Source organism: Gossypium raimondii, chromosome 4 (assembly GCF_025698545.1).
Source record: "Gossypium raimondii isolate GPD5lz chromosome 4, ASM2569854v1, whole genome shotgun sequence".
NCBI lineage: Eukaryota > Viridiplantae > Streptophyta > Magnoliopsida > Malvales > Malvaceae > Gossypium > Gossypium raimondii.
In genome coordinates, this window is record NC_068568.1 from 14,744,843 (window position 1) to 14,768,389 (window position 23,547).

Consider the following 23,547-nt stretch of genomic DNA (forward strand, 5'->3'; position numbering starts at 1 on the left):
AATTTTATTACTTTTAATTAAAAATAAATAACTAAATAAACTAAATAAAATTGCAGAGATAAATAATATCGAGAATATAATTATCTTTTATTTAAAATTTCTTAATGAATATATAGATATCAAGGGATTTATGTGTAAGTGGAAATTCTTGAAATTATAAGTGGATAAATGTATTTTACACAAAATTTGAAGGGATAAGTGTTTTTACCTAAATTAAAAAATTATGTTAGATATTAAATATTTTTTACCATACATTATTAATATGTGTTAATTTACTAAGGTGTTGTTTGATAAATTGGAAAATTAAGTATTTAATTTAAGTTATAATATGTATTTAATATATTATTTAAAATTAAGTATGATATATAATTAGACTATTTAATAAAATAAAACTTAAATTATGAATTTTTTATTTTACGTTTTATTTATATTTCTTAAAAGTTTCACATTATTTAAAAAAGTCAAAACTTAAATTTAAAGTCATTTAAAGTAATATAATGTTAAAATTAATTAATTAACAATATTTTCTATTAAATGATAAGTAGGTCTGATTTATTTATCACTTTTACATTTTTTTATTATAGATTATCAAATGTGTGTAAAAGTTTAAATAATTGAAAATATATTTGTTACATAATTTTGTTCCCGTAATGTGAATATGTCATAATCTAATTACTTTTAAAATTTCTAATTGAATTAATGTCACGAGTTAATTATAAATCAACTCGTTAAAAAATTAAAATTAAAAAATCATTATAAAACTATTTATATCTTCCAGTAATATTATAGTTTTTAAAGTTAAATACCAGAAATCTCAAAATGGATGATTGGTTAAATTTGAGAGTTTTAATATTCTTTAGGTGCAAGTTTCATTCTTGATATTAATTTTATATACTTTTCTTCATCGACCTTAATGCCATATAATCTAGTATGTTTAATTAGTATTATCTTTATTATTATAACAACTCAATATTAAATTGGTGTCACAAGTTAATCACGTATAAATTGAATTTGAAAGAAAACATTTATTTCTTTTAAAAAAATTAACTTAATACTTTAAAATAATTACATAGAAAACAATTACATGTTTATTATAATATGGACACATTTCCCAACATGCATGTATTTGTGTATGGCAATGCAATTTCATTACATCAAAATAAAGGTCCTATTCAACTCCGCTACACACTACAATGGGAGTTTCCCTGAACTCCAACCACCTACACATCATGTTGTGGTTTAACCACCATTGGTTTGTAGATAAACTGCCAATGACTGTGGATACACAACAAAATCCCGTAGATAGAATCTATCTCTGGCTATGGGTACATAGAAAAAATCTCGCAAATAAAATTTATCTTTGGCTGTGAATACGCAGCAAAATCCCGCAGATAGAATTCACCTCTGGCTGTGGATGCACAACAAAAATTCCGTAGATAGAATCTACCTTTGGCTGTGGATGCACACCAAATTTGCAGATAGATTGTCGATGATTGTGGTTTGCGTAGCAAATTTGCAGATAAACTGCCAATCCTTCCTCTGTATATATCGTCCCACCTCATGTAATGCAATATGACATGCTTATTACAGATCAGTATGGTAGCAATTTATATGCATATAATAGATCAATACGGTCGCAATTAATATGCTTATAACAAATCAGTACGGTAGTAATTAATATGCTTATAACAGATCGATACAGTAACAAATAATATACTTATAATCAATCAATTCAGTGGCAAAAGAGATGCTTATCATGTGTTTAGTTTAACGATAACATAAGGTATGTTGGTCATACAATCAGTAATATAGATGTGATAGGCATATATTTTTCACATGTCATGCATATACAATGATAATTCAGTCGTTCAAATCATGCATTCTGATACTCTTATTATTAGGGGTTCAATTGAAAGAAATAAAATTCTAAAAATGGTTTGGGGACCATTCAAGGACTAAACTGAACAAATCATAAAATTCTAGACAAAACTGTAAAGTTGGGGTCACACGGCCTTGTGTGATAACACTCTAGAATAACGTATTTTTAAGTATTAATTATGTTATTATTCTGAGTATGATCCTGCTAATTTGAGCTATTTATGATCTTTTATCTCATAAGGACTAAATTTGAGGCCAAAGCAAAATTAAAGGCCAAAAGCGTGAATTTAGAGATAAAATGGGCCAATGTGCGACACAAGGAAAAGTTGGTGCCAAAAGTGCAAGCATGGAGGACACAAGGGTTGAAATGCAAAAAGAAGAGATTTTATTCTATTAAACTCTATTTTAATTATATTAGGATAATTAATATTGAGATAATTATTAAGGATTATTTTTAGGATTTTATTTTATCTTTATTTATCTTCAATTAAATGTATTTATCTTTTAGGAATTTAAGTAGGATTAGACTATCTCCCCTAGCACTATAAATAGGGGGTGAAGTGACTCAAAAGGGGATCCCATATATTTTTCTGAAAACACTCTCTCCCCAAAAGTTTAGGCTTTTGTTCTTCTCATATTTCTTTTTAATAAAATCTTTATTTTTTATTTATTTATTTTCTTTTCTACCACAACCATGAGCCACTAAACCCATCTAGCCGAAGGTTGTCAAAAATCCCCGAAAGAGTCCATGAGGCTTAGAATTCGTACATAGCCTCATCGCTGAGTATTCATCGTTTCTCCGTACTACAGGGCTGACGCTTCCGTCCATTTCCCTTAAAAAGTAAGCTTTTCAACGTATGCAAAGGCGGCCACTTTGTATGTTTTGGGAAGGTTGCACAGTCGATTTGTTAGCTTACTGCATCAGAGGTTGGCGAACCCAAGAGACAAAATGGCGTGGGATTCACCATTGAGAAGCGTTGATCTAGCATAAGACGATCCCACAGAAGCGATTGTTGGCTAGAGTCAGGTTCCACCACATCGTAAGTCTAAATCCTTGGAGCTGGTGGTCGTAGGCGTCCTCTTCCACTATAACTGGTTTATTTGGTTTGGGAAGGATCATCTAAAAGTTGAGGATTGAACCCAAGGCGGAACGAGACAACTGGAGGCTGGAATCTCTCATAAGAATTTCCTTTCTCTCAATTCTTTTTTTAATTTCTCTAATTTTCGATTCAATATTCTTAAATTTGTCTTTATTTTATTTTTTGTTTTCAAATCCAAACATTTAATTCCGTTATTTTTTTATTTTATTTTTTCAGGCACGCAAGTTTTCTTGGGCAAGATTCTGCCTAGGATTTCACAGAACAAGATAGTTTGCAAGTCCAGTCCCTGAGGATTTGACCCTACTTCCCTTTTACTATTCTTTTTCATTATTTATTAGGGATAGGATGTTTTTGGTGCTTTCAACGACTGCATCAAATTTTGGCGTCGTTGCCAGGGACTGACAACATACTAATCTTATTTTTTTTGTTTCTTATGACCAGATCTGCTCCAGGTACTCTTGCGTTCGATTCAGAAATTGAGAAGACTGTTATAGTCAGTCGCAAGGAGACAAAGTTAGGGAAAAAGCAGTCAGTGGTGGTTGGAACTCAAAGTAACCCACCGCAAGAAATCGAAGTCGATGACGAAGCTGAGTCTGGGGTTAACGAAAACCCTACTCGAACACTTGAAAGCGAAAAAGTAGAAGTCGACTCACAAGAAGAAGTGCTTAACGCTAGGGTTAACGAAAACCCAAATCTAGCACACCAACCAATGACTCAAACGATTCGGTAACTGGCTGAAGCTCCGACAGAACAACCGCCATTGTGCATCGTGTATCCTACTATGGATACTGATTTTGAGTTGAAGTCAGGTTTAATCCAGTTATTGCCAACTTTTCGTGGGTTACAAATTGAAAATCCCCACAAGCATTTGAAAGAATTTCATATGGTTTGTCTTAGCATGAAACCTTAGGGGGTAACTGAGGATCAGATTATATTGCGTGCTTTCCCTTTCTCCCTAGCAGATTCCGCTAAGGAATGGTTATTTTATTTACCCCCTGAATCTATTACAACTTGGGCTGATCTATCTCGTTTGTTTCTGAACAGATTTTTTCCAGCGTCTTGAGCAGCTGAACTAAGAATAGAGATCATTGGAATAAGGCAAAAAGAAGCTGAGTCCCATTACGATTATTGGGAGCGGTTTAAGAAGTTGTGTGCAAGTTGCCCACAACATGGTATAACGGAGCAATCTCTCCTCGAATACTTTTACGAAGGTTTGAAGCCCATGGAGATGAATATGGTAGACGCTGCTAATGGAGGAGCATTGGTCAACATGACTCCCCAACAAGAGAGAGACTTGATCTCCATGATGGCTGCAAATTCTCAGCAATTCTGAGCTAATACTGAACCCCCTAGAAGGGTTCACCAGCTAAGTAATTCAACCTTAGAGGATAAAGTTGATAGACTTACTAATATGATGAACTCTCTTATTGAAGAAAAAGCGAAGACAGCTCGGTTATGCGGAATATGTGCTACACCTGATCATGCAACTGATGCATGTCCTAGTTTGTATGATGATACCACGACCCATCTGAATGCTGTGGGAAATTTCCCTGGGCCGCCACAAAGGTAGTACGACCCTACGCTAATACCTACAACCCAGGGTGGAGGGACCATCGTAACTTAAGTTATGGGGCCAATCCACGAAACAACCAGCCATACCAAAATCGGTTTCTGCAATAGCCACAAGGTTCAGGTAATTTTCTAGAAACCATGGTCAATAAGTTAGCAGCTAATGTTCTTGATTTTCAACAGAAAAATCTTAATTTCCAAAAAGAGATGAAGGATTTCCAACAGAAAACCGAGGCGTCCATCAAAGAGTTGACCACATTGATCGAGAAATTGACCTCTCAAGGGAAGCTGCTGTCACAAACAGAACCAAACCCTAGAAAAAATGCAAATGCTGTGACATTATGAAGCGGAAAGGTACTGGAATCGATTCCTGACAGGAATCTTGCCCAAGAAATTGCCCAGGAAAAAACTGAAAAAGACGAACAGGTCCGACCGAAGCCTCTATTGCCTAAAATTCAACCTCCATTTCCAGAACGATTCAACCAGTGTCGAAGAGGTAAAGAGGACAAGGAAATCCTCGAAACATTTAGGAATGTCGAGATCAACATTCCACTGTTGGACGCCATCAAGAAAATACCACGGTATGCCAAATTTCTTAAAGAGCTTTGCACCAACAAGAGAAAATTAACAGGTAATGAAAGGGTGAAAGTTGGTGAGAATGTATCTGCAGTGTTACAGCGGAAAATGCCGGTAAAATGCAAGGATAGGGGCATGTTTGCAATACCATGCAAAATAGGCCATCTGGGAATTAAGAAGGCTATGTGTGATCTAGGGGCTTCTATAAATGTAATGTCGTATTCTATTTATGAATCACTTAACGCAGGTTTTTTGACAAAAAACATGTGTTATAATTCAATTGGTGGATAGGTCTGTTGTGCATCCAAAAGGAGTCTTTGAGGATGTTTTGGTAAAAGTTAACGAGCTTATTTTCCCTACAGATTTTTATGTGATCAAAATAGAGGGGGATAGCACTTCTGGATCTTCAGATCTCCTGTTGGGTCGACTGTTCCTTAGTACAGCAAGTACTAAAATTGATGTTCGAAGTGGAACTCTCACGATGGAGTTTGATGGGGAGATCGTAAAGTTTAATGTCTACAACGCCATTAGCCATCCAAGCGAAATCTTGAGCATAAATCATATTGACATAATTGACTCTTTAGTGGAAGAAAATTTTGAGTCAATTTATGGAGATAATTCTGAACTTGATGAAATTGAATTTGTTAATAAGTTATTATCTCCAAATACTAAATTGTTACCTTCTGTTATACAGGCACCAGAGTTGGAGTTAGAACCTGCAGGAAAGGCAAGGAAATTAGACATCCAAGAGTTAGAAGAAATTCGCAATAATGCCTACGAGAATGCTCGCATTTATAAAGACAAGACAAAGTTGTTTCACGATAAGAGAATAGCTTAGAAGCATTTTTCGGTAAGACAAAAAGTTTTACTTTATAACTCCGTGTTAAAGTTATTCCCAGGTAAGCTTCGATCACGATGGCAGGGACCTTTTTTTGTTACTAAAGTGTTCACACATGGAGCGGTTGAAATAAAGAGTGAAGAATCTAGAAGGCGATTCGTAGTCAATGGCAAGCGGTTGAAGCCATTTTATAAGAATTTTCAAGACCACACGGTTAAGAAAATCCATTTGGAACCACCATAGAACCAATAACGGCATCGAGCTAACGACGTTAAACAAGCGCTTGTTGGGAGGCAACCCAATTTTTATTATTATTATTTTACTTTATTTATTACTTTATTTTATTTTATTTTACTTATTTAGATATTAATAAATTTTTCTTCTTTTGCTTAGATAAAACAGAGCGAAAATGCGAAGAAAACTGTTGAGCAACGCTTAGAGCGCATTGAGGCCCAACTTGAAACCTTTGGCCAGCAACTGATTGAGCTCATTGCCATCATTTGCGATCGACACTAACAACACAGGGAGTTTTTCTAAACTTTTCTACCTATTTATTTCTTTTCGTCCACATTGAGGACAACGTGCTTTCAGTAGGGGGAGGTACTCTTCGTTATTACTATCATTTTCTGCTGTGATTTTGGTTATTATCGCTGTTGCTGTGATTATTTTTGGTTGGTGTTGCTGCTTGAGGCTTATTTTGTCCATTTTTTTTTAGAATCTCCTGCCTTTTTTTATGCCCAAAATTTTTACCAAGAATTGCCTACTGTTTGACCTACAAGCATGATTCTTGTTTTCTGAGAAAATTACGAATTTTCCATAATTGATGCCATCTCCACTGTTTTATTCTTATCAGACTAAAAATAATTTTGATTCATAAAGTAAACTTTATCTTGCTTTTCGTAAAATTGATCAAGTTTAAATACAAAGTAGACACTTAATATGTTTGCATGCTAAAATATGTTGATGACTATTAAGGTAATTACTGAAACTTATTTTTGACACTTGATTATTTTTTCTCTAAAGCCCTCATAAAAAAAGTTATTATTAAAATGCCGTTTAATGTTTCCGTGGTTATGAGTGCAGCTTAAAAATGTGACTGACGGAGTAACCGGGGTAGGGTGCTTGGGTTGTCATCCTATTTCGCGCCAAAAGGTTGTGTGACGTGTTAGGTAAAACTACGCTAACCTAATTAATTTTAAGAACATGTTAATGAGAAATAGGGGTGGGGTGCTTGGTCGTCATCTCTCTTCGTCAAAAGGTTTGATGTGTTCTTAAGAAAAATTATAATAAATTAGGAGTTTGTCAATGAGTAACAAGGGTGAAATTTGCTTGGTCATCATCTCTCTTCAGCGTCAAAAGGTTCAAGATATTCCTAAAGCATAAAAAAAGAAAAAACAAAAAAAAAGAAAAAAAAATAATTTGGGGACTAAAGGAGGAAACAAATAGAGTGTCTTGGTAGGTTTGGTAATTTACCTAATTTTCATTAAATAATTCAAGTTGATTCTTATTTTTGTGTGTATTAATTGGAAAACTTTTTCTGCTTTACTTAAAGCAAGCTTAGGGTTCTTTTTATTTTTGATATGCATTTTTGACTGATTTTTCTAAAACTTTGGAGTTGTATTTCTTTTATGGAAGAATCTAACTTTCACAGTAGATATGAACCATACTTGAGGGCAAGCATGGGCTAAGTAGGGGGATTTGATAACACGCTAGAATAACGTATTTTTATGTATTAATTATGTATTTATTCTGAGTATGATCCTGCTAATTTGAGCTATTTATGATCTTTTATCTCATGGGGACTAAATTTGAGGCAAAAGCAAAATTAAAGGCCAAAAGCGTTAATTTAGAGATAAAATGGGCCAATGTGCGACACAAGGAAAAGTTGGTGCCAAAAGTGCAAGCATGGAGGACACAAGGGTTGAAATGCAAAAAGAAGAGATTTTATTCTATTAAACTCTATTTTAATTATATTAGGATAATTAATATTGAGATAATTATTAAGGATTATTTTTAGGATTTTATTTTATCTTTATTTATCTTCAATTAAATGTATTTATCTTTTAGGAATTTCTAGCACTATAAATAGGGGGTGAAGTGACTCAAAAGGGGATCCCACATATTTTTCTGCACTCTCTCCCCAAAAGTTTAGGCTTTTGTTCTTCTCATATTTCTTTTTAATAAAATATTTATTTTTTATTTATTTATTTTCTTTTCTACCACAACCATGAGCCACTAAACCCATCTAGCCGAAGGTTGTCAAAAATCCCCGAAAGAGTTCATGAGGCTTAGAATTCGTACATAGCCTCCTCGCTGAGTATTCATCGTTTCTCCGCACTACGAGGCTGACGCTTCCGTCTATTTCCCTTAAAAAGTAAGCTTTTCAATGTATGCAAAGGCGACCACTTTGTATGTTTTGGGAAGGTTGCACAGTTGATTCGTTAGCTTACTGCATCAGAGGTTGGCGAGCCCAAGAGACAAAATGGCGTGGGATTCACCATTGAGAAGCGTTGATCTAGCATAAGACGATCTAGCATAAGACGATCCCACAGAAGCGATTGTTGGCTAGAGTCAGGTTCCACCACATCGTAAGCCTAAATCCTTGGAGCTGGTGGTCGTAGGCGTCCTCTTCCACTATAACTGGCTTATTCGGTTTGGGAAGGATCATCTAAAAGCTGAGGATTGAACCCAAGGCGGAACGAGACAACTGGAGGCTGGAATCTCTCATAAGAATTTCCTTTCTCTCAATTCTATTTTAATTTCTCTAATTTTTTATTCAATATTCTTAAATTTGTTTTTATTTTATTTTTTGTTTTCAAATCCAAATATTTAATTTCGTTATTTTTTATTTTATTTTTTTCAGGCACGCAAGTTTTCTTGGGCAAGATTCTGCCTAGGATTTCACGGAACAAGATATTTTGCAAGTCCAGTCCCTGAGGATTTGACCCTACTTCTCTTTTACTATTCTTTGTCATTATTTATTAGGGATAGGATATTTTTGGTGCTTTCAACGACTGCATCATTGTGAGAAGCTATAGACCGTGTGGTGGGCTTACTCGGTCGTGTAACAAATACAAAAGTTAACCTACAAGAGAGACATGGCCATGTGGCAAGCCGTGTGAGAGGTTCTTGGCCGTGTGGTTCACAAACTAGCCTAGCTTTCCAAGGTACATGGCTGTGTGGAAGGCTGTGCGGTCTACCCGTGTGGTCCACACGCCCTTGTGGGAGACCGTGGGCCCTAATCCTAGATATGGTTTGCCCCAATTCGCTTGGAAAAGAACACACACCTTTCACTAGGAGTCCAATTGACGTTCCTTACGCTCGATTCTGGTCTGACCCATCTAAATTCGGTCTTTCAAACGACATTTGTACACGATTTAACTATTGATTTCAATATTTATCAAGATTTAACAAGATTAACAAAGATTTTGGCAAGATCCGTAAAAGATAAAGTAATTAAATTGAAAGATTAACGTTGAATAGAAATTTTACGAAAATTTAAGATCTAAACATTGAAAACGAGATGTACTTACAGATTCTCAGCAAAGATCACAAATGTTTATTGATTACAAATCTAAACTCTGATAGAAAACTACTGAACGGAAGATGATTTGATTCGAGATAACAAAGTAATCAACATCATTTAGGATGAAAATATTGTGTAAAGAAAAGGAATGAAAATAAAAAAGAGAATAAATAGAAAGATTGAGAGCAAATTCTATTAGGATTTGAAAATGGGCAATATGATAATCTATTGCTCAATCCTTTTTTATTTTTGATGCATAATGATATAGATATGTTTTGAGGTGTTTTTGAAAAAAATTATGAAATAAAAAGGGAAGGAGGGAGCTTAAACTTGGGTTTGGAGAGGCTTTAGCGTTTAACCATTGAGCCTACAACTCATTCTTGCCTAATTTAGACACTTAATTGTACATATTGCTTTATTTTTGGAGACTTGCTAAATTTCCCAAAATAAAAAGGAAAGGAAGGGTTCAAATCTGGGATCACAAAGGTGAGAAGCTAACTCTTAACCATTAGACCTGAAGTCTATTTCTTCCTTAATCTTATTTCTTAATTGTATATATTTATTTTGGGCTCAACTTACATATTTTTTATTAGCTTACACATATAGTCATATTTTTTTTATTAACTTATTTAACTTTGTAGTTCTCAAGACACACTTTAGTTTACATATAACAATTAATGCTCATGTCAAGTCTCATTATTAATATTTTAATTCATTTCACCTTTAGTGAACTCTAATAAAATGACTTAGATTCATGAAAACCATTAAGCCTAAGATTCATTTCTTATTTAACATAAGATATAAGTAACTTTCAGTAATTCAACAATTAAATCATATGTACAACTATAAAATAACTTATTAAGGGCAACAATTGAAAAAAATACAGAACTAATAAGTAAAACTCATTTAATTTTTAAATCAAAGTTTAAGGACTAAATCATAAATTTAGTAAAATATTTTGTAAAATCAAGAGTAAAATTATGAAATTATCCATATAAGACTTAATCATGCAATTTTTCAAGTCATTTCATATCATTTAAGGACTCCAATTGCATAGCATAAAAATCAAGACTCAATTACAAAGATAACAAAACATGTTCAAAACCTACATATGACACATTTACACCTATCCACACATACTATTTTTGTGTTTTCATGCCAAATTTCCTATTCTAACGTATCATATATCATACAAATCATGCTTAGTTATACTAAAACATACATTACCACACTTTAACAATCATGCCTATTTAGGCTTAAACCTAATCAACCACAAACCCAATTCTTCTAACCCCATTTTTGAGATGTGACAATTTAACTATATTTTTGCACTTATTCAATTTAGTCATCATTTTCATGATTTAAAGAATAATTGTAATTTCAATTACAATAATCACGATATTTTATCCAATAAATTCTTGATCCATAATACATCATATATTTCAGTACTATCTACATCTTTTCAATTATCAAATAATAACTCATAGAATTTTCACATAATTTTCCATTTAGTCCTTTTTGCCAAGAAATTCAATAATTGTTATAATATCATTCTAGTTTCACCCTTCATTTAAATTTACTATCACATTACACTTTAACCAAACATTTCATTATAATATCATATCTTTCTTATCTAATTAATATGCTATTTACTTTTCTTATTTTAATCATAGTTTCACAATATTTACGATTTAGTCCTTAACATCACAAAATTAGAATATTTTCTACCACATTCTTCACTTATCAAATGATTTATTGTAAACTTTCATAACTTTTCAATTTAGTCCATTTTGCTATAAAAGTTCAATATTCACTAGTTAATTATATTCAATCAATTTTGTTTCTTATTACACTTTAATCACAAAATTTATCTCAATATCTTGTTTCACATATAATTTTTTTATGTATTTCACTTCTATTATTTCATCCACATATTTTCTCAAGTTTGACAATTTAGTCATTGTCATCATAAAAGTTTCATATTTTTCACAAATTCACTTTTACGATACTTTATGCATATTTCATCATCTCATAACACATTCATTAATCTTTTATCATATTTTCCTTATTCACATATTAAATTATGTCACTTTATTTTACTAATTTACCACAAAACTTCATCAAGTCTACATTTTAATCCTTAAATAACAAGAGAATTCATGAGTACTTACCTTTTTCAACCTTAATTCACTTCCTCTTCCTTTTCCTTGATTCACTTTCTCAATTTATTTTTCACCAACATATTAAAAACATAAAATTTCCATGAATAATCTTCACTTTAACATCTTTTCTATACATTTCTAACATGATTAAAATTGAAAACAATGTGAAACCTTAATATTCATACCTTGTTCTCTTGGAATCAAGCTTTAACTTGGTTTTCTTTCTCCTTCAACTTCTATTTTCTTGAATCTAAATTCATATTCTTACCCTCCATAGTCTCATTTTCATTTTTCTCTCTCGGTGGTTATGGAAATTCCTTTGATTTCTAGGTGAAAATGGTGGAATTTTTTTTATGAAAAAGGACCAAATTGTTAAGAAAGCAAAACTTTCTTTTCTTCATGGTGAACATGAGCTTGAAAGAAATATGGAGAAATTTCCATCATCTTTTCTTTTTTATTTTCTTAACCATTAATTAAATAATAAAATATTTTATATTATAATAATAAAATAATATTATCCAATTAAAATCTAATACCAATATTCATAATTTTCATGAAATTATCTTAATTGAGAAATGACTATTTTACCTTTCAACACTCTGTACAATTCCTTCATTGAATCATCACTTAATTTGATAAAATTTCAATTTAATCCTTCATATTTCTCCACTTATTCAATTTGATCCAAGCATACCAATTTCATGTTATAAGAAATTGGGTTATTTTCACCTTTGGTCCTTCAACTTTCTCATATTTGCATTTTAAACCCTTAATTTGTGAATAATTATAGTTGTATCTAAATTTTTTACATCTTTACAATCTAGTCACTACATTAAATTAACATATCATAACATACTCTTAATTCAAAATTTTTCCTTGGCATCACTCAACCTTCTCTTTTATCATTTTCATATCCTTTTCTTACTTTAACGAGAAATCAATTATACACTATTTTAATTTCCTACTACTTTTATAATATATCAATTTTCAGGGTGTTACAATATATATATATGCAGGGACTAAAGTAAGGGCTTTACTTGCCTTACCCTTGAGATGCCCTTGAGTTGGTGCTTGGTTTACTCATGACACCAACTCAGTCGGGGGCTTAAATAATAGTATACATATACATATATAATTTTTAGGTATAAACATCAAAATTATACATGGACTTTGATCCAATGTGCAATTATAAACATGAAATTTTTGTTATGGTTCAAATGCATTTATAAACTTTGATTTAGATTCAATTGCATACATCTAAATAAATAAACATATCAATTTATTTTTATATTGGAAAAGTATAATTATTTTTGTATGCATTATGTAAATGTAAAATGTTGCTATAAAGTCAATAGTGTTGGTGGTTTATGAAAATTGAATCAAATCAAAATTTCATGTATAAAATTGCACAAAATTGAACTTCATATATAACATTGCACAAAATCAAACTTTATGTATAATATTGCACGTTGAGTGAAAGTTCATGTGCGCTTTTGAGATTTATCCCTAATTTTTTCGACTCATATTTTGAATGTCACAATTTCTAGTGTATCTTATTATCTTATAAAATTCATATTATGTTCAAAAGAAAAATAAAATAAAAAATAAACCTATATTAGGGTAAAAGTACCATGGAGGCCCCTGTACTAAGAGTTCGATTGCTAGAGCAACTATGATCACGCAAATCAAATAATAGATTTACATTTCATTAGGACTAATACTTATTTATAATATGATATTTAATCAAATTTGGGATTTAAACACGTTTACAAAATCCTTTTCGATAACCTGAGGTCGAATGAGGAACAAAATGTAATATTTTCAAAATTTCTGGGTTATCACATCGTGACCTTGAACAAACAGTGAGTGTCATCGGGACGTCGAGGGCCTGAGGTCATGACGTCACCTACTATTTTCAAAGTATCCATATCAGCTTAACAAAATAACCAATTGCACATCTAAACCATTTAAGCATAATAAATACTTCAAACACTTTATATACTACCATTGATATATCATTACTATCCAAATTATCAACGTGACCATTCACAACTCAAAACCAAACTCAATAGATATGATCATTTACACCATTCAACCATTTAAACCATATACCATATACATGATAACTATAACATTTCATCTGCTTAAGTTCAAATTTTACATCAAATGATCAAAATACCAATTTGACCAATTCAACCCTAGGTACATGCCATATATTAAAAAATAAAGAACTATACAAACATTGCTAAATCGAGAGTTGTGGTTTGGATGTTGGATTAATCCTCGAGACTTCGAGATCTTCTATTACTTGTGCATGGAATAAACAAACCGTATGCTGAGTAACAAAGCTCAGTGTACTTTCATGATTCAAGTCATATAAATGAAACATTAACAGGATAAATATAATTAGTGCATTATTAAGTTTCAACCATTTCATTTTCATCTATTCATGTCATATGCTTCAACTCATACATTATCATAACTAGCATATCAAAATAAACATACCATATCAACTTTTTACCATCAAGAATGCATACATTTCCATTTCATTTCATACCATTTGATTATATCAATAAAACATTTTAGTATCGAATCTATTGATTCGTTTTGTTTCCATATTGGTCCTCTAGACTTGTATAAACTGGTTCGCATGATGTTTCACATGCTATCACATATCACATTTCATATGTATACGTAATGTACCATTTCCATCATCATTTGATATCACATGTCATTTGGAAAATTCAAGTTTTATAACCCCTATTAACTAGACACTTACTCAAGACAAATACACGAATCTATTACTTTATCCTCTTGGGTTGCTCAGCAACAATGACTACTAGAATATGTACATTTTACCCCCTCCCGAGTTGCCCGACAAAGATGGATTTTAATTATTATACCTGACCCTGCGACATGCCAACTATATCTAACTCTGCCTGAATAGTTAATAGCGTAATCCATGTTTCAATTATGTACTATAAACTGATTCACATATCATGATCTCTTACCATTTTCATCATCAAATTGTATCACATATCACATATCACATATCATGCTCATTTCTACTATGATAAATTCAATTATCGAAATATGATATCATCATGTATAAACCAAGTCATACAATAGCAACAAACTTACCTCAACATGTAGTTTTGCAACAATCATTTATGTATGTATGCACATGTATATGTGTTAAGGTATTGAACTCGAATCATAAAAGTACAAATTGAATTCTTTCGTCACTTGTCTACAATTCTCTTTTCTTTCTCTTGAGATGACCCACGTCATCTTTAGCTATATTTGATAATTCAATAATAAAAACAATATCAATTTCCATCCACTTCACATTCAATTACATAGCCAAACATATTTTGCATTTTGTTTATTTTAGTCCCTATACTCGGATATTCATATTTTCAATATCTAACATAGATTAAATCGATTTCACATTATTTCATTAGGGACCTTATACTTTCTATCTATAGCACAATTTCACGATAATTTTAATTTATTCAATTTAGTCTCTAATGTCACAAAATCAATTATCAAACTTAGTTAACATTTCTAATCAAGTCAATCACTTTTCACTACCTTACAACTTAGTACTAACATGCTCATATTCATATATTAAATTATCATTAAAAGTTAAAGCTTTATAACAATGAAACCCAAACTAAAATATCCTTAATTCTTAAATCTATCATATGGGCTTTGATTATCTAGTATTATTCATAAAAATTCAAGTAAAATTAATGTAAAACTCATCCAAATTTTCCAATTGAGCTTCGACAATGAAGAAAAATGGAGAAATTTTTGTTTTCTTTCCTTTACTTAAAAGATGGTGGAAGAGAACAAGAAAGATGAATCTATTTCTTACTTTCTCTTTCCACTAACTAGCTTATATTAGACTTGTCCATGGGCCAGCCTGGGTGTGGGAGGGTTTGGAAGAAAATATAGGCTCAAAAAATGAGATTGGACAAAAAAAAAAAGGCCTGTTTAGAAAATGGGTCGGGTCTTGGGTAAGGTTTTTTGGCCCAAGCCCGATCTAACTCAAATTTTCAAAAATAAAAATTGTTGTTTTGCTGTTGTTTTCCCACCATTTTGCTGTCATTTCACTATCATGTTGCTACTATTTTGTTGTTATTGTTTGAATATTATATAACTCTTGTTTTATTGTTAATTTTAATACTATTTTAGAGGCATTTAGTTGCTAAGTTGCACCTATCTTAGTGTTATTTAAGTATAAAGACTTTTTTAAAATTTATTTTTAATTTTTTTAGAAACATTTATTTTAATGTTTTTAGTGGCTTTGATGTATTATATATTTTTTATTTTATATAAAAATAAAAAATTAATATGAGTCGGGCTAGGCTGGGCTTGTGTTTAGTATCTATAATCCGAGCTGAGTTTGGGCAAAAATTTAGACCCCTTTTTTGGCCCCAGCTTATCAAACGGGCTTAGAATTTTGTTAGGGCCCAACCTCACCTATGAATAGATCTAGTTTATATACAATAATTAAGATTTTAATTTAGCTTAATTAATTATAATTTTTCAACTTTAATCATACTTATTAAACCAGTTATCTTGATTAATTAAAAGCAAGTGGTTTATCATGAAATCCCACTAATTCATTTCAATTGAAAGGTTAAATAACCATTTTGGTCCCTTGAATAATTGCTATTTAGGTCATCAAACATTTTTAAATTAAAATTTAATAGTGATTGAATTTTCACAATTTAGTCTGAGCTTTAATTAATGATTTTCTCGATTAAATTACTTAATCGATCTTTAATATATTTCATATTATCTTCATAAATATTCTTATTTTACCTTTACGAACTCGGTTTACAAAAATGAGGTTCCAAAATCGTATATTTCGACATCACTTAAAATCGAGTCATTACAAGTCCTTTCTATTAAAAATTTCATTCATTCGTACCGTTAAAAACTAGTGTGGTTGATGAAATAATTACACAATGACATGTCACATGCCACATGTACCTCATGCTAACGTACAGAGACCAATTTTTAATAGCATAAATGAATAAAAAATTTAACTGGATGACTAGTTTACTCTTTGATCTAATGTATAAGGACTAATTTGCTTAGTTTTTGAATAGAGGGAGTGAAATGAAATTTGAGTGACCTCTATCATACTTTTACTCCTATATTAGGCAATACATATGGAAATTGGAAACAAGTGTGTTGAAGATTCAAAGAATTGAGGGTGTTGAAATATTGTAAGAAAAATATTTTTGTTAACATGTAAAATAAATGTGAGAGGTTGCAAAGTAGAGGTGATTATAGGTTGGGCTACCCGGCCCGATCCGATGGCCCGCCCGAAAAATGGGAGGGTTCGGGTAAAAATATAGGCTCGAAATATGGGTTTGGGCAAAAAAATGAGGCCCGTTTAGAAAATGGGCCGGGCTCGGATAAAACTTTTTTGGCCCGGGCCCAGCCCGAATTATGTATTAAATATATTTTTTATTTTTAATCAAATATATATTATATATATTAAAGATATATTTAATATGGGCCGGGCCAAGTTCGGGCTTAGCAATTTTCTCTCGAGCCAGGCTTGGACAAATTTTTAGGCCCATATTTTGGGCCGGGCCTAGGACTGGGCCTAGAAACTAGGCCTAAATTTTTGTCTAGACCCAGTTCAAACCCGGCCCGGCCCATGATCACTTCTATTGCAAAGTAAGAAAGGGTTATAAAAAAAAGTGAATTCCAACGTATGAGAAAATAAAGGAGATCCAATCACAGTCAAAGTGGAAACCACTTCCCTTAACTTCATTGCTTTAGACTCGCTATCTTTTTTCTTTTCATCATTCTTCTTCTTATTATTTTTAATATTTTTGGTCTCTTCCGTTTTCATAAGCCTTTTCTTTTCATTTCTATCATGTTCTCTCTGCTAATCATTTATGTAAATTCATAATCACATTTCATTAAAGTAAATAAATGGCATTCTTGAGGCTGGGTTCTAAGTCTGAAATATTTCATCGTGAAGGTCATACTTGGTGAGTATATTATATGGGAAAGGGGTTGTTTATGTTATTTGAATTCGTTGAATACTACAAGTACAATACAAAGCGTTTTCGATTTTAAGTTAGATATAAATTCTAAACTTTATCAAATTCTGAAGTTTTTGAAAAGACAACCCCACGATTATGCTTAAATTTGGTGATAAAATGGGGGTATGTTACAACTTTCTAGAGGTTCTGGCTTGTATCAGACGTTTTTTTTTTTCCTTTCTAATTTTTATAACTAGAATGTTGTGTAAACTTGTCTACACCCCTATAAGATGAAGTACTTTAAATCTCAAAGACCTTTTGAGCTGCAAAAATGGTGGATTATGCAAACAACAATTCAACTAGTACATGATATAGCCACTTATTCCTCCTTATGTATATAATTCAGATTCTAGGATCTCAATTAGGGTTCTTTCCATTTTAGGGTTTGCACATCTGGACTTCCAAGGGACATTTGCATTAACATTGGAGAAATGTCTTTCAATCTCCACAAGGTGTGTTATTAGTCTGCAAGTGTTTGTAATCACCTTTCAGAACAACGGAGTTTTAAGTGAATAATATAGTGCGTCTCATTTTGGGTATTTATTGCAGTTTCCATTGCTTTCAAGAAGTGGGCTACTAGAGAAGCTTATTGAAGAGTATAGCAATGGGGAAGGATCAAGTTTAAATTTGAGACTTGATGATATACCCGGCGGAGCTAAAGCCTTCGAGCTTATATCTAAGTTCTGCTATGGTGTTCGTATGGAACTCACCGCGTATAACATAGTCAGCGTCCGATGTGCAGCCGAGTACCTTCGAATGACAGAAGATTATGGAGATGGAAATCTTGTAATGCAGGCAGAAGCTTTCCTCAATGAAGTGCTGGGGAATTGGTCAGATTCAGTCAGAGCTCTTGAAGCATGTGAAGAAGTTATGCCACAAGCTGAAGAGCTTCACATTGTCTCTAGATGCATCGAATCGTTGGCAACCAAGGCTAGCGCGGATCCGAGCTTTTTCAGCACGACTTCGTCGGGACGCGAAACCAGGCCAAGTCCCGAAGATTCAGGCTTATGGAACGGAATATCGACTGCGACCAAGACGCAATATATAGGCGAGGATTGGTGGTACCAAGATGTATCATTCCTTAGTTTACCATTATACAAAAGACTGATTTTAGCCATTGAATCAAAAGGTTTAAGGCCTGAAACAATTGCTGCATCAGTCGTGCACTATGCTAGGAGGTACCTCCCCTTGATGAATCGACAATCAAGCTTCGATGATGTGAACAGTACCGTGACCAACATGCCGAATACTTGCGAAGCAGATCAAAGGGCACTCTTAGAAGAGATTGTAGGGTTACTTCCTAATAAGAAGGGAGTCGCATCCACCAAGTTTCTCATTAGGTTGCTTCGTACAGCAATGGTGTTACATACAAGTCCATCATGCAGAGAGAATCTGGAGATGAGGGTGGGAGCTCAGTTAGATCAAGCTTCACTCGTGGACTTGCTAATACCGAATATGGGGTACTCGGAGACGCTTTATGACGTCGACTGTGTTCAGCGGATTCTCGATCATTTCATGTTAGTACAGCAGGCTGCAGCATTAGCAACTCCTCCTGGCATAGCGGAGGAGGGGCAAATAATAAAGGGATCACCGGATTCGTTGACACCGATTACGATGGTGGCCAATTTAATAGATGGATTTTTAGCAGAAGTTGCATCAGATGTTAATTTCAAGCTTCCTAAGTTCGAAGCACTGGCTGCTACAATCCCTGATTACGCAAGACCTGTTGATGATGGACTCTATCATGCCATTGATGTGTACATGAAGACACATCATTGGATTGCAGACGGTGAAAGAGAGCAGCTTTGCAGACTAATGAACTGCCAAAAGCTGTCATTGGAAGCGAGCACTCATGCAGCCCAAAATGAGAGGTTACCTCTTAGGGTAATCGTTCAAGTCCTCTTCTTCGAACAACTACGGCTTCGTACGTCAATTTCGGGCTGGTTCTTCGTCTCTGACAATCTTGAAAACTCACAAAATCAAATAAACTCGGCAGCAGCACAACAACAGCGTGATAATGGTGGCGATGATGATGTGAAGCAACGAGTTTCAGAGCTTGAAAAGGATTGTTCGAGCATGAAAGAGGAGATCCAGAAGCTGATGAAGACGAAAAGGAGTTGGAGGAATTTCACCAGAAGGTTGGGTTTCAATAGGAAATCGAATTCTTGTTGCCCAAAAGGATCGAAGGCTTCGAAACTAAGAGCAGTCGCCCCATCATCCGGGAACAGACAGCAAAACTGTGAAAAAATTGAGGTGGTTCCTCCTGAAACTGTGAAGGTCAATTGATCCCAGAACTTGTGCTGTTTTTTCCTGCCATGTTAATGCAACAAAAAAACTTGATTCTATTTATCTGTGGATTAAATAATGGTTTTTTTATGTAATTTCTTTTACAAATTGGGTTAACATATAGTTTTACTTCGGTAGGTAGTTCGCATTTAAATTTATTTTCGGATTTAATTAGCACTTGAATTTATATTATGTTATTTAAGGTGGTATTTTTTCACATCTTTAGTTTATGTTGACATCATATTGATAGTTAATTTGATATTGATACTAATCTCTCAATATGAAACATACCCAACATAAATTAAAAATTTTAAAATCTTTAAAATATATAAATTGATAAAAAATTTCTTCACATCAAGATTTGTCTAGATTCATTGCATGTGTATTTCTTAGTTAGTTTATATAATTTTTTGGTTTTTTATAAAATATCAAGTTATTTATATTATTATTTTGAAATTTAAAAATTATTTTTTAAAAATAAAATATATAAATTAATAGAAAATGTAAAAGAAAAAATTATAACAAGAATGAACTTAGTTACAAGGTTGTCTAGATTCAAATGCATATGGACAAGTTTTAATACTTTTATATATTTATATAAATTTTAATTTTTATTAATGTATATATTATATATTTTAAGACAATAATGACATAAAACTAATATTTTATAAAAAAATATAAACTTACTAAAAATACATCTACAATAAATTTAGATAAATGGGAGTCCATATTCAAATGTATGTAGACAATCATTTGCCTAGGTTCATTCTTGATGTGAAAAAAAAATCTTATATGTTTTATAATTAATAGATTTTTTAATTTTTTAAATTTATGTTCACCACGTGGCATATTGAGAAGTTGCCATGTGTCACACAAAATTGACTATTAGTGTCACACCGGCACAAACTAACAGTATTATTGCGAAGGTACCCACCTGGATGATATAATACAGGTTCATGTACCAATTAAGTCCAAAAAGGTTCAAGTACAAATTACATATTTTTGGACAACTTTAAGGGGAAAACTAAATATTAACCCTTGCAAGTTTGATTATATTGGTTATGAGTTAATATGTAGTTTGCCTCTAAACTTATTCAAAAGTAGTTAATTGGTATCTGAATTTTTTTGGACCTAGTTGGTTCCTAAATTTGTATTCCATCACCCAGTTTGGTACGTTCGCACTAACATCGTTAGTTTGTGCTAATGTGGCACTGATAACTAGAGTTGTCCATGGGCCAAGTCGGGTCGAGGCCTGGTTCCAAAAAAAATTTTATGCCCAGGGTTATTTTCGAGCTGGCCTGTCCTACCTAAGAAACTCATTTTACTGTTAAAAATTATGTCACACCCCGATTTATTTTTGTTTGTTTGCATGTCTAAGCATAAAATGAGTTATTGATCTAATGGTTAAGTGTCAATGAAATTATTTTTGAAACTCAAGTTCAAGTCCTCTCCTTTTCATTTTATTTTTATTTTTGGCACTCTCTTGTTTTTAACCCTAATTACTGTCATAGGGTTTTTTAAACCCAAGTATATAACATCTTTTTCTCCATTTTGCTTTCACATTTCCACCCTTACCAAAAAACCTAAAAAATTTTCTCTAATTCATCCCTTGTGCCACCCCTCTTTAGCCTCATTTCATTTTTCTTTTCTCTTCTTTCTTTCTTTTACTTGTGTCACCACTCTTCTCTCTTACACCACAGCTGTGGCCGTACCTATCCTCTCTTGGACCACCATTTTTACTGCACTTATTCCACCCTTTTTTCATTACCATTGCGCCCCTTAGCATCATTACCGCCCTCCCTTTTTTGCCATCTCCGTTATTGCCACTTGTCGTTGCCCCCTTTTTCGTCATTGCCAGGTTGCCACCATTTTTTCTCCTCCTCTCTGTTTGTCTTCATTTCTTTCATTGTGGCAGGATATTTACTTACTTTTTTTTTCCAATCTGTAAGTAAGAGGTGTTAGTGTTTTTCACGAGTAGATCCCGTGTTCGGATGTGCAATTATCTTTTTTTTTTCTTTTCAGATATGTTAACCGGTTATATAGGTCCCTTCCCGGATTTGTCAATGGTCGAATCTAATTGTGTGTTTTTGTGTGCATTTAACGTTCAAGATACAGATCTAGACACGTTAGACCATATATGATATGTAGAAATGTTGTTGTTTCAAATCTGTAAATTGGAGAAAATAACAAGTGTTCTTTTTCTGTTTAGTAATTGGATCTATAGATGTTTTCCCAGATCTAGTATAATTGAATCTAATATGGAGTGTTATGTGTGTTTTGTTCATTCAAAGTTCAAATTTGGATGAGATTTGATCAGATTTGTAGCAAATGAGTGTAGTGAATTAGATATAGTGTTATTTGGACGTACGGATTAAGGTGTGGGTTCTAACCAAATGTAATCTGCATATGTCTTATCCATAAGTATTATTGGTTGTGTTTGATAGTGCCTGTATGAATCTATACCTTCATTGTAACTAAAGAAATGCATGAGTTCCTTTGGTGTTAGCCGAATGAGATTTGAGCCTTTTACTAGGATTGGCTGGATGTAAGTGTCTTGGACTATGGCTTCTATGTTGACTAAAATTGTGTATATTGTTATTGTATGTTTTGTTCTGATTCATATGTTTTGTGATATTATGGCATAAGACTGTTACCGATATTCTGATCACATGTTAAAACATATTTATTGTCACTATTTTATTGAACGCGTGATAAAAAGCATGCCCATTGTTTCTGTTAAAACTGATTGCATGTTGAAGCATGCCTACTGTACTGATTCTGATTCTGTTATGGCATAATCCATTGCATGGGGATCGGGATGATATGTAAGTAGGAACTTCTGACAGTTTATCTGCAATTATGGTGGTTTATCCACATAATCCATTGCATGGGCATTCATTATGAGCACCGAGGTAAACAACCCTGAGGTGGGGCACGTCGAGTTGCCTCTGTTGAGCCGCTAACAACTTAGGACAACATTCCAATTCCTGAGGTTGATTATCGAAAGGATTCATCTGCCACTAGAGGTGAAAATTTTCATAAGGGTGATGGTGTAGTATCCCAACCGATATTAAGGGTTATTCAGAGGGTGGTTAGAGCCTAAACTGGATCTAGGAACCGAGGGCTTGTGACTAAGAGGCTTCGGTCTAACAGAGCTGAGTTATTTAGGGGTGCATTTTGGGCAACCTGGCTGTAACTAATTATTGGATGAAGGCTACTGAGAGGATTCTGGATGACATAGACTCTACTCCAGAACATAAACTGAACAATATTATGTCAGTGTTGAGGGATAAGGCCTACTGATGGTGGCAATCTGTTGTGAGAGGTACACAGGCTAAACGATTGACTTGAGAGTACTTTTATGAGGCCTTTCAGAAAAAAAAGTATGTAGGTAAGAGGTATGTTAAGGCTCATAGACTTGAGTTCATTGAGCTAAAATAGAGGGATATGATTGTGGTTGAGTTTGAATTTGAATTTATGAGGCTTAACTGTTATGCTTCAGGTATGATTGCCACTGAGCAAAATAAGAGCCTGA

At 33.0% G+C, this 23,547-nt stretch overlaps 1 protein-coding gene across 1 annotated transcript; it reads left to right on the forward strand.

Moving 5' to 3' along the window:
- Nucleotides 1-17,613: 17,613 nt before the first annotated feature.
- Nucleotides 17,614-20,012, forward strand: LOC105767853 (BTB/POZ domain-containing protein At5g03250). Its single transcript, XM_012587428.2, has 3 exons — nt 17,614-17,672; nt 18,109-18,178; nt 18,276-20,012. The coding sequence occupies exons 1-3, from the start codon at nt 17,614-17,616 to the stop codon at nt 20,010-20,012; spliced, it is 1,866 nt and encodes a 621-aa protein (XP_012442882.1).
- Nucleotides 20,013-23,547: the final 3,535 nt, after the last annotated feature.

Bases quoted from the DNA above. Each gene is read 5' to 3' on its own strand.
- LOC105767853 (XM_012587428.2), top strand. From the start codon at position 17,614: ATGGCATTCTTGAGGCTGGGTTCTAAGTCTGAAATATTTCATCGTGAA. The intron at 17,673-18,108 runs GTGAGTATATTA...TTTCCATTTTAG, and splicing joins CATCGTGAAGGTCATACTTG to GGTTTGCACATCTGGACTTC. The intron at 18,179-18,275 runs GTGTGTTATTAG...TATTTATTGCAG, and splicing joins TGTCTTTCAATCTCCACAAG to TTTCCATTGCTTTCAAGAAG.